We start from the raw sequence: 12476 nt of genomic DNA, 5'->3' as shown, positions 1-12476 counted from the left end.
TGTGTGTGTGTGTGTGTGTGTGTCTGTGTGTCTGTGTGTGTTTGTGTGTGTGTGTGTGTGTGTGTGTGTGTGTGTGTGTGTGTGTGTGTGTGTGTGTGTGTGTGTGTGTGTGTGTGTGTGTGTGTGTGTGTGTGTGTGTGTGTGTGTGTGTGTGTTGCTGCCATAGGCCCCTCTTTCCCAGACAGACTTTTCGAGAGGCTAGTTTTTGGTGTTGTTACAGGGCTCCTGACCATTAAAAAGCAGCCTAATTCCAAGCCAACGTGATTACCCAGGTACCCTAGCCCATTTGTCACCTGCAGCAGAAAATTGAGTTAGTGCACAACTAAAGGCATGGAGGACTGTGTAATATCAACTTGATTACATCAAACTAGCTACAAACCTAATTGGGCTGGATGACAGTGTGTGGAGCTTGTCATCTCCAATCATTAGGGCTGTCACGAATCCATCAGCTTTACAGCTAATTAGGTGAACACTAATGAAGCTGGCAAAACAACTTTTCTTTTTATACGGCTGAGCAGCCCTTCCAGACTGGGGGGCTGAAAAGGGAAAAGAGCGAGAGGAGAGAAAGAGAGAGGGAAGCAAAGAGAAGGAGAGAGGGAGAGAGAGATTTTCTCATGAAACGCTCAAGGTTGCCGGGGACTGGATTTCCCAAAGTTCCTAATCAAGGCCCATCATCTGCCATCTTTTGCTCTTTCCATCACTATAGCGCAATCAATTTGTCACCACTCTTTGTGTGCCACGGAGCAGTCGTCAACCTTATAACTTGCAGCTGTGAGGGCTGCTGGGAAAGAAGGAGTGACGAAGGGTGGGAGGGGGTATACAGACCCTGTAAAAAATTACAGGAAGTTGCCTCGTCCAAAAAAATAATAACATCCCTCACTGCTCTTGTGTCTGTCCTCATCCGCTCATCAAACGAATTACATGCCTTATTTTTCTCTCTCACTCTCTTGTGTGGGTTAAGAAGGCTTTGAGTCATCTCTCAGCCCCCCCCCCCCCTCGGCCCCCACCCCCAGCGTGTCCATTAGGCAAAAGCGTTTTGATAAAGTAAAGCCCAGGCCCAACGTATGGAGAAACAAAATGAGGGCAGTCACTCTGCCAACTTCTGATTGACCATTAGAGCCATTGATGAATGTGGCTGTCAGAAGGGAGACAATTAAATCAAATATGAAACAAAGTCGCTTTGACGGGTCATTCTGATGGAGCAAACCAGTCTCCCGTCTCCCGATTAGGCCTAGTAGTTACATCTTTCATAGAAGCACTGTTTGTGTCTGTATGTGAGTGTGTGTGTGTGTGTGTGTGTGTGTGTGTGTGTGTGTGTGTGTGTGTGTGTGTGTGTGTGTGTGTGTGTGTGTGTGTGTGTGTGTGTGTGTGTGTGTGTGTGTGTGTGTGTGTGTGTGATAAAATTGTTTGATAAAATTGTTTGTGTGTGTGTGTGTGTGTGTGTGTGTGTGTGTGTGTGTGTGTGTGTGTGTGTGTGTGTGTGTGTGTGTGTGTGTGTGTGTGTGTGTGTGTGTGTGTGTGTGTGCGTGTAGTAAAGTGAGTGAGTGTTTGGATTACTATAATAATTGCATAATATTGAGTTTTGATAGTATATTTTAATTAAGGGGATTTGACTTTGGTGCTTGTTATAGTTTGGTTATAGGCTAAAGGTTGCAGTAGTAGAGATGAATTTACATGTAGGCTATGTTGCAGAAAACTTAACTACACTTGAAAGCATATAGGTAAATGCAGCCTAAATTGTGATGGTAATGAAGCACATGTCTCACAAATAAGAATAATACTTATTGAATCTTAAAACAGGTAGCCTGTATACTTCAACACCCTGGTGCTTCAAACAATACTTTCAAAAGCAGACAAAACCCCCAGAAGTTTGAGTCATAAAGCAACAGTATGAGAACAGAAGTCTGATTCAAAAAAAAGAAATGTTTTTTTTTTACAACAGAATGGTAGCTAGGTAACTACCATGTTGTAGCATACCCTAATTATTTATATAGAGTAGAATATATGATGTGTTCCATGACCTATGTAAGATCTGATTAAAGCCTATTTGGAACAGTCAGTGTGATTTATTCTCTATGTTTAAGAGAGAGAAGATAAAATTAAATGTGGCCTTTGGCTCTGACAACGTGAAAAGTACAAAAGAAGCAATTAAAGATGTTTTAAATGGCTAGTTGTCATACCAGACATGACGTCACGTGAACCGGCGTTGCTATGGGGAGTGATTTATTTGTGTTTATCCGGAAAGAATAGATCAAAGACAAGCCAAATGACGGGCAATCAATCAGCCGTCAAAATCAAAGATGGCAATTGTCCATTAAAGCCTCTTCCAGTCCACGTCTCCCCTGGAGTCGGCTGCGAAATAATCTTTAAGTATTTCCCAGAAAGGAGAATCAGCCAAGGAAAACTAGGCGAAAGTTGACATTTTGTGATCAAATGTTTTAGCATGCACAAAGCCCCAAACGAGCATCAAAGGAAATCATGACAGTCAGCTGACACGAGCCCCCTTTTCCCTGCGCTTCTTTATAGATCTCTAATTCAAGGAGTCAATATCTGCACCCTACGGAGGGAGGAAGGGAGAGTAGGCTAAAATAGGGTAAAAGGAAGAGACCTATCAAAGCTAAAGTTGTCTTTGACTAGTCGGATAGAGCTACGGCCTGGAAACCTTTTATGTCTTCCGAGAACTGTTGTGAGCAGATCGTTCATCGAATGTAATCATTGTTGCCCCAGAAGTTGGAAAAAAATTATATCCGGAGAACATTTAAACAATGTTGTCAATAACTAGGCTATGTAGCCTAATGGGCTATGTAAGTATGCTGATAATGCAGATTACTATTAAAATAGTACGTGGCTAGTATCAAACGTGGTCTACGTGGTTGTAAAAAAAAGCACATCCCCTTCAAAGGGAAAGTACAAAAAAACTAATAGCTAGTAGCCTAACCATCCCTCTTTGAGTGAATGGGTATTTGCCATTTCCTCCCACAGTAGCCTACGCTACAATGTAGCTACACGCACATGATTCAGTACTATACATGGTAGGACCAGAGTGAAGGCAATGGAAATCCCGCAGCAGTCGTAGTAAAAAGAGAGGTGATAACATGCATATCATAGAGTCGTACCTGCTGCACGCCGGGGCGCTTGCTGTTTCCTTCGCGGCATGCTTATCTCGGGGTTCTGAAGACTTCTTCTCTAGCCCCAGAGATCCCTAGCTGGTCCGCTCTTCTTTGATAGAGGCGCTTCCTTACACGGTACCCGGGGCGCTTTCAGAAGGCTGACATAGATCGGCAGTTTTCAAACAAAAATGCAGACATTGAAGAAAGGGTAGATCTGAAGATGAAGAAGAACAGGCGTTTTTTTTTCTTTTTCCTGTTCGACTTGGATATCACAGTGTGTTTGAGACCGGGAGTACAGTGGCGGGGGGGAAAAAATCTTCAGCCTCAATGTGATTCTCACTCCGTGTTGGAGGCTGCAACAGGCAAGCTTAAAGGAAAACGAAATGAACGCGTCACTCAAAGTCTGCAAACAGGGGCAAACATCAAGCGCTGTCACATTTATTGTGCCTTGCACCTCCAATGGCTAGCTAGCTCTTGTCATATAAGCATCACATGTCTGCTGTCCCTCACCGCAGCCCCATAACGGTGTCTGATGCGAACTATACAGTCTATACAGAATAAAAAAGTAAGCTTTGCTATTTGATAGAAATCATTCAAGGCATTTTCAAAAGTCACCCATGCATGCTAGAGACCAAATGCTGATACAATAGCATAACTGTAAGGGGGAGAGCACCGTTCCACTCTTTGGCTACACATGGAAACAAAACATTGTATTCTTCCCTGGGCTATTGGACTATCTTAATGTTGACTAGATGTTAATGGCATACTTACTCAATCGGTTGATTTACTGCGTTATCCATGAGGAGTTTGATTCTGGTAATCACACGCAATTTAAAAAACAGCAAGGCAGCATCTCAGCGTCGCTGTAGCCATCGTATGAAAATCCCAGTGTTTCCAAGTCCCCTTAAAACATCAACATATATATATATTGTTTTAAGATAGAGCGATAAAGACAAACGTTGAAAGAAGAGATGGACGGACTTGTCGCCCACACGCTGGCTCGCTCCGTTATTTTGTCCAAGCGCGTTCAAAATCCACTGAGAGCAGTTCGAATCGATGAGATACGTGCTTGATTGGGTATCCCTTGTTGTAATAATGTACATCAGAAGGAGGGGATGGACTCGTGCTGTGCCTCAGCTGCTCTGAGAGCATGGATCAGCAGCTATTGCCAAACACTTTCTTGGCTGCTAATAGCACTTTTCCCCCTTCTTTGTGTGGCTGATAGCAGCTATTTAAAACGGCAACAGCGAATCAGACGAGTCTTCCTTACTGCAAGATCCCTTCTTCTGTTCAAGTGAGTCAGGCACAAAATCCGAATCATGCGCTCTCCTTGTTTTTGTTGATACAGAATGGAAAGAATAATGGGCTAGTTTTTTTAACGGTAAGATCAAAATGATGCACACATCCCCATCCTTCAGATTTGGGACCATCACAGACACTATCAGCTTTTTCTTTAAAATGTTTCCCTCACAGTAAAAAAAAAACTTACAGATAATTTTCTGTATTATTTAGGGGGAAAGTGGATAAATTGTCCATCTTTTTCAGATCATCTTCAAGATCGAATACAATTGGTCCGCTGTCTGCTGCAAAGGTTATGACTGTAGGCGCAAATTATTTTCTCGAAAACCAAAACACGGTAAGTTGTCAAATGATTTTTTTTCTTCTGCCAGATGTGTGTGTCCGTGTCTTTGCCGTGTCGTGGTTTCCCAGTCTCATGCTAGTCAATAGTCAGAAATATCTAACCGGCAGGGGAGTCGCTCGATAGGAACAAGATCTCCTCTCCGTTCGCCAGGCTTGTTGGGGGACGAGAAAGAACAGTCTTTCACTGATTCCGGATGTTTTAGCCTAATCTCGCTGCGTATGCCACTACACCACTGCATGCCGTTAGATCCGCCCAAGCATCTGTCCGTCTAACCATTGGCGCATCCATCAGTGTCACACGCTCTGCACACTCGCACCGACCATACCCCTCTCAGTAGACACAACAGCCTCCGCATAGCGCCTCTTCATTTCTGACACATTCGCTTTGGTCAACAAGCTGGAGGTTTTCAGTGGTCTAATGGTCGACATTCTCATGTCCCGATACAAGAAATCAAAAGGGAATCAATGCAGATTTGATGCAATCGGTAGCTTTTCACTAGCATTGCATTGAGACAGTGGGCTATGTAAAGCTGTGCGCCTCTCTGCCTCTAGTCGTCTGAAGCCTACTGTCAACTCTGGAAAGCCACTGCTCCCTGAAAGAACCACTATGTTTTTTTAATGCAAGCTATGGAAACCATATACACATTTTGTCTCAAATGGACTAAACACATCGTATCCAAAGTTGTATTTGGTTTGTGCGTAAAGACGCGTAAAAGTGGTGCTTTTTGGGAACGCACCAAAAGGCAAAGCGCAATAAAGCGCTTTACTTGAGATAGGCTGACTGATATCTCCTAATGGTGCTGAGGACTAAATGAGTTGTGGAAGACAACTGGAAAGGATTGTCTGTACATCTGTACAGTGTTCAATAGGCCTATTATGAAATATACTGCTGAGAATGATGCAACATGTTTCCAAGACAATGTTGAAGAATGTGAGATTTTTTTGTTGTTGCATATAATTTTACAGTAGTACATAGTGCATAGCAATTCCATAACTTGACCGTTCTCTTGGCGTTACTTGACTTTCAGTTCATTATTCTGTTACATTTCTAATCTACTCTTAATCATTCGCTCCCTCTATTGAAAATAGTGTGCCAATGTCATAAGTAAAGGCTACAATACATGAGCCATATTTAAAATGAAATTGTATCGTGAAGTAAAATGTAAAGATGTCAATTATGCCCATTTGTTTGTGTGTGAGTGTGTGTGTGTGTGTGTGTGTGTGTGTGTGTGTGTGTGTGTGTGTGTGTGTGTGTGTGTGTGTGTGTGTGTGTGTGTGTGTGTGTGTGTGTGTGTGTGTGTGTGTGTGTGTGTCTGTGTCTGTGTCTGTGTGTGTGTGTGTGTGTGGCTACGAGTGAGTGACCAGTACAGCATTTCAACTTCAAGATTAACGTCACAAAACGCTATTGTTTTAATTAATATGATTTATCTTGAACATGTTTCTGCCTCATTCGTTGTTTTCAATGTCAAATAGAAATTCGTCATATCCCTCATTCTGTTTGCAGATATATGATTCAGGCCATTATGTTCACAGGTTAGGCCAAACGTGCATGCCATTACAGTTTTGGATAGGTGTACTGAATTAAAAAAGACCGCAATAATTTCCCGATAAAACAAAAGTTGAAGCTTGTGATTCATCCAGTTAGAGTTATTTTCCATGTTTAGCAGTGTAGCACATTTAAGCCTATATTTAGATTTGAAGGGATGTGACGAGGCTAACTGCAACTCTTTTCTTCAGATATGGATTCCTTAAAAAGTTGGAATTATAATGACGTTTACGATTATTTAAACTTAACTTTATATATATTCAGTAAACCAGAAGTATAGAAGAAGCATGTCGAAAAAGGATTGTTCTTACTGATGTTTGTTCTGTTGTTAGGAGTTTGTTAACTACAACAGTATTTAATGTTTATTATTATTATTATTAACAAACCTGAAAATATATTTTGGAATTACCCTTTATTTGAAAACTAAGGCTGCGAGCTTTGCTTGGTAGGCTTCTGTGGGACTTTTGTTTATTTCTTCTAGCGAAGGCCTACTCCTTATTCTTAATATTCCAAAAAGTGCAGTCATTCTCTCGACAAGTATCTTACAGTAAATGACCCTCTGGTACATGTGTGTGTGTGTGTGTGTGTGTGTGTGTGTGTGTGTGTGTGTGTGTGTGTGTGTGTGTGTGTGTGTGTGTGTGCGTGCGTGCGTGCGTTTGTGTTTGTATGTGTGGGACAGAAGACAGACATGGAAAGAGAGAGAGAGATGGGGGGGAGAGGGCACATATTTAGCGTCTTGCCCTTTATTGCTCGTTGACATGTAACTTAATCACCACCTCTGTTTGTAACTGTGATAATGATTCGAGTGACCATGGTTTCTGCAGAGGCAAATGCGTTTATATTTCTGTTCAGATACTGTTTTCTACTGTGCAATTATCAAGGTAAAGTGTATTTGTATGCACATGCACAACAATAATGGGTCTGTTCATTAAGTCAACTTATGATAACTGTTAGGCTATGAAGCTGGTTTTATGCTCGCACATTCTTGTTCATAATAGGCTACAGAAGAAAAAAATCGGACAGCTATAATTATTAGTTTTATAACGCCCACGCATGGCACAGACAGCAAGCTTTTTTTGCAGACCTTACCTTGTAACATACTTTATAGACAAAAACACGGGGAAAAATGTCTGTTTAATTTCCAATGTGTTTAATACATTTAGTCAATTTCCATATGCACATATGCTAAGTTAAAAGTGAAATACTTTTCTTTATATATATTTGTGATATTCATTTTTTAACTTTCAACTCCATTTTGTTACTCAGAGCTTGGAGCAACTTCCCTCATAACGCCCCCGCTACTCCAACACCTGTTTTGGATCTTTGTAACTATCGTTAGACCTCCCTTTTCCTTTAGGGACAATAAGACAGAGACTTATCAAAGTTTGCATGATGATCAAATCAGTGTTAGAGAAGAATCAGAACCCTACCTGGACGTTTCATATGATTTTTGGTAGCCTATCGCATGTTGCCTCTAATGCCAAGTTTTGTTAATGACTATAAATCATTTGGCCTAGTCATTTGTCTCTGGTCAAATCTGGTACTCTTGTAATTGTTACTATTATTGTGTTGGCTAAACGTGGTGCTATTTTATTCCATACCGATCAAACTTGTTTTCTCGTTTTAGTCAACTCGATATATATTTGATAGTTGAAGACTTCGGTGGTGCTACAGAATAGGCTAGCCCCCCAAAGGTAATTCATCAAAAGTTACTTCTGAGTCCGTCTAATTTACTGTGCTGTTTCTGCTGCTTGAACAATTATTTTTGGGGTGGCACCGTGTGTATCCACTGTGCGCATCACTTTTTTTTCACATATACCTGGGCTTTACCATTATAATGTAACCCCGTTGACTATTTTTGTTTCAAAAACACTGAAATTTTATACATTTTCATTTGTTTTTGTAATTTTTTATAATCCATCTATCGATCAATCAAACAACATGTTAATGTAATTATTAAGCCCTTTCTACGTCAGCAGATGTCACAAAGTGCTTATACAGAACCCAGCCTAAAATCCCAAAGAACAAGCAATGCAACTACATTGATCAAATAGCATATTGTTAATTAATTTGTAATTCCATTCGTTGCACTACATTTGGTAAATATATCTAACCCACATTGGATATTGGGAATTTCAGTAGGCCTACGATATGTCCATAGACCAAACTAACTTATTTGACCAATGTACCCTGTAAGAGCAGGACAACGTTACCAACATGATACCCGTATGGTTATTTACTACATCCACCGCACCAACTGTGTTGTAGGACCTCTCGAGTTTACGCAGCCGAGCAAGTGACAAATAATTAGCTACAGCGGTATTTGGAGCACACAGAGAGAGGTGGACTATCACTTTCACAAACTCACCAGAGGCTTACATAAAAGCCATTACAACCTGCAGTTTGAGATAACATATTTTACGCATAAAGGTTTATAATTGCCGCTACTGTGACCTTAGCTCCCCCGGGAATATTTGCAATAGACCCCCGCGGTGGGGTCGGAGTCAGCTGCGCGGTACCAGGGTCGGGTAGGTCATATGATAGCAGTGCTGCGGGACCCATGGAGGCGCGCATCACACAGTTGCAAAACCTACTCTTGGTTCTGGGGTCGAGGATGGGCTTTCAGCCATGTGTATACTTTTCTTCCTCCTAAAAACGGATATTTGGGAAATAAAGAGAACTGGAGCATGCATAGATAAGAATGGGATTTGTAAGTAGTGTTTTTATATATCTCTGAGCCCGTGAACCATCAGGGATTTTATAGTGATCACATTGGCGAAGAGAGTGCGCTCGCCTGATCCATTCAGCTTCACGGCACACTTGTTCCTAGTAGACTGTATAAAATTCGCAAGGAAGGGATTGGCTAAAGCCTCCTAGAATAAGAGTCGAAGTATTTGGTGTCTATAGTGGAAACAAGAGGCTTCTGGCAAAGGAAATGGTATTTCCTATTGGTATTTCTGAGATCAGTAATATATAATATATATATATATATATATATATATATATATATATATATATATATATATATATATACGGATTTGTATGTATTTATCAAGTTCTACCTCCCCCTTCCCAATGCATCCAGGCTGCATACTCCTCAGGTCAAAGTTCATAAATCTACCTTTTTTCTTTAGAAGAAGAGAAGGTGATTTGCCAGCAACCATTTTCCATGTTCAGAGGTAAAATATGAAATAACATATGAAATTATTTTTATCACAATTTATTTAAATAAAATTATTTATCACAGTTTTTCGCAGCTGTTAGCATAATTGGCCAACTCCAATTTAGGTCAGAGTTATCATCCAAACCAACTCAAAAGTCAGTCAAAGTCATCTCAACAAGACATATCCTGCACTTTGACTCTGAAAACACAGAGATGTAATGTTATAGGTAGTGGATGCAGGTATTTTCCTCTGTCTCCCTGTGTCCTCCCTCCTTTCCATAGCTCGGGTGTGCTGTGCGAGCTTACAGGGTTGAGAGGGCAAGTGCTGACCAGCCCTCTTTCTCTGTCTGTTACTAGGTCACCAAGCCTCCCCCTCCAACCCTCCCGGCCGCTAGCCACCAGGGAGAGGGTAATTTAAGCCCTCCTTGATGTACCCTATTCATCACTGTCCCAGAGACCCGCTTCAAAATTAAAGTCTGATCTACAAAGTTAAACCAAAATGAGATAAAAAAAAATGGCAGAGGTCAAAGAGGGTTGGACAAGTCAGAATACAAGGTGGTGTTTTGCTGTGCTTGATTTATGTTTTTGGGGGGGAATGGTGAGAAATGAATACATTAATAACCCATTGGATCAAGTGAGCCTGTGTCACAGCCAGACCTAACAACGCTGTTGTTTCAGCAGTTTAGTTGTTGATCCGGTCTGCAATACAGGAAATAGACCTAGGTTCCTCCCCAATGAGGTGGAGAGCAGTGTTGCCTCGTATACAATGTTGTTGTGTCAGTATTGTTCCATCGGAGACGTTGCAGGATGCTCTTATTTTATTCAAGCACATCTATTGAGTTGAACGACGCGGCAGATCATGCAATGCCTTTTCTCAGCGTAATGTGTTGCTGAAACTTTCATGGTTTGTTTTTTGGGGGTTTGGGTCAATTTTATTTCAATTCAGTCAATTCAAATAGTAAACTGACGTTTTCCATTTTCCTTAACATGTTTCAATGACAAAGATTTGGAATTGGAATTTCAGTTTATTCCAGATTTGACTGAATTTGAATAGAATTGACCCCAGCCTATTAATACATTTAATGTGTTGACTAACTTCTAATTCATTTTCACTGGATGAAGATATTGCCGCTTGTTAATATGTGTTTAAACAAATATGCTTGTTTGAAAATCAAACATAAGAAGTAAAACTATGTCAAGTCGACTGAGTTGTGGGTTTTGGATAAGCCATGTGACATGGAGTACTGCTGTGAGTCAATCCTTCCTTATGGTGAGCAAAGACAGAGAGAGCGAGCAAGAGAGAGTGAAAGAGGGAGGGAGGGATGGAGTGAGAAATAGACAGAGGGACAAGTAGGGAGTGCAATAGGTAGAAAGGAAGACAGAGAGAGAGGAAGTGATGGAGGGAGGGTGAGGGATGGAGGAAGATAAGGAGAGAGATAGAAAGAGGAGAGGGTGTGTGTGTGCGTGTGTGTGTGCGTGTGCATGTGCATATGTGAGTGCATGCGTGCATGCGGTGTGTCTGTGCATGCTTCTATGTATGCAGCGTGTGCATGTGCCTGTGTGTTTTGGTACAGTATGTCTGGGTGGGTGTGTGTGTGTGTAGGTCCTGATCCTAGGCGGTGTATGGTAAACAGGAACGCTTTCTGTGGCAGGAGGAATTTCCCCCAGCAGCCCCCTATATCAGTAATAGTGCCGGTAATGAGCTGCAGCTGTCAGTGTGGTTTCCTCTCCTCGTCTGTGATTCATGTTCCAGCTCTCCAAGATCTACAACTGGAACAAATGTTTACCCCCAATGAGAACCAGACAAACAGGGAACCAAGCACAAATAAAAAAAAGGGAAATACTGGCCATTTTTGTTTTGTTTTCTTAATGCAAGCCACCCCCGACGTGCACATCTTACAGTAAACCCACTTAGAACAGATAAGGATGCAAAATGACAGATCGTCTTCTCCAGCATTGAGGAAGTGCCCGCATTTCTCATGTCTCTGTATATTTAGAGTTAAATGGGGTTGACCACTGAATTATCATGTCCTGTCACTAACACTACACTGTTATATCCATTTCTCTGATAATGCCACAGATAGAGACACAACATATAGATGTTAATGATGTTAGACTGCTGGAATAAGGCTTTGCGCTGCATGCTGGGGCGGCAGGTAGCCCAGCGGTTAAGAGCGTTGGACCAGTAACTGAAAGGTTGCTGTTGAAGAAATCCCCGAGACGACTAGGTGAAAAATATGTCGGTGTGCCCTTGAGCAAGGCACTTAACCCTAATTGCTCCCGTAAGTCACTCTGGATAGGAGTGTCTGTTTAAATGTAAAAAAGAAAAAAATGAAGAAGAGATGAGATCACCTAGTTAAAGCCCACGCTATCAGTCTGCAGTGATGTCACCAGCAGGGAACTGAATCACAGGCCGAGCCAGACACACATGGTCAAGTCATTAGGAGGGTTTTCCTACAGTAAAGTACTGTACAGGCTCTGCTTTCACTGTAGTGTGTGGTCTTTGCTCGGCATTGACTTACACCAATACTGAAATACTACAGTTTGCCTTTAAACAGACTTCTACTGTAAAAGGGCAGATTGTAATGTTATACCACCAACCTATTTGTTGGACTTTTTCTGGGTGTGTAGTATTATTTATAGAAACAGAAACTGTGGTTGAAGTTCTTTTCTGAATTGGAGTCCATCTATTGTGAAGCCAAATAGGCATCCCAGGTAGCACATAACGTTCTGAAAAGCACATGTTGCTCATGATCTTGTTGAGCGTGTGCCTGTCCTATGGTTATTTTTTTTGCACACAAACTTCCCACAACTTTCTGGGAATGGTGCAGGATAGTTGCTTTGCTTTGGAACCTTCTCAGCGCATGTTTAAAAAAAGGTTCAAGGAACCAAATTGTCTAGCTTGGTGACAACAGCACGTTTAATTTAACATTCAAAAAGAACCTTCACATTGTGCTTGAGCACTATCTATCCCAGCTAGCATATTTGGCTCCTTGGAAGTTGTGGGAACATGTGT

The 12476-nt window shown here is 41.5% G+C and overlaps 1 protein-coding gene and 1 long non-coding RNA gene across 3 annotated transcripts in view; one reads left to right on the top strand and one right to left on the bottom strand.

Moving 5' to 3' along the window:
- Positions 1 to 4163, bottom strand: part of tshz3b (teashirt zinc finger homeobox 3b) — a 38043-nt gene extending 33880 nt beyond the window's left edge. The window contains exons 1-2 of the mRNA XM_064976335.1: positions 3882 to 4163; positions 3117 to 3477 (exon numbers count right to left, since the gene is read on the bottom strand). Of these exons, the coding sequence (XP_064832407.1) occupies positions 3117 to 3156 (40 nt within the window). The 5' untranslated portion in view covers positions 3157 to 3477; positions 3882 to 4163. The remainder of the gene's footprint in view (positions 1 to 3116; positions 3478 to 3881) is intronic.
- Positions 4164 to 4403: 240 nt separating this feature from the next.
- The window catches only part of LOC135547366 (uncharacterized), a 29061-nt gene continuing 20988 nt past the window's right edge, over positions 4404 to 12476 (top strand). For both annotated transcript variants that reach the window (XR_010456705.1, XR_010456697.1), the window contains exons 1-2: positions 4404 to 4491; positions 4656 to 4746. This is a non-coding gene — a long non-coding RNA (uncharacterized LOC135547366). The remainder of the gene's footprint in view (positions 4492 to 4655; positions 4747 to 12476) is intronic.

The sequence above is a fragment of the Oncorhynchus masou genome, chromosome 1 (genome assembly GCF_036934945.1).
Source record: "Oncorhynchus masou masou isolate Uvic2021 chromosome 1, UVic_Omas_1.1, whole genome shotgun sequence".
Lineage (NCBI taxonomy): Eukaryota > Metazoa > Chordata > Actinopteri > Salmoniformes > Salmonidae > Oncorhynchus > Oncorhynchus masou.
This window is presented reverse-complemented; position numbering and strand designations above follow the sequence as displayed.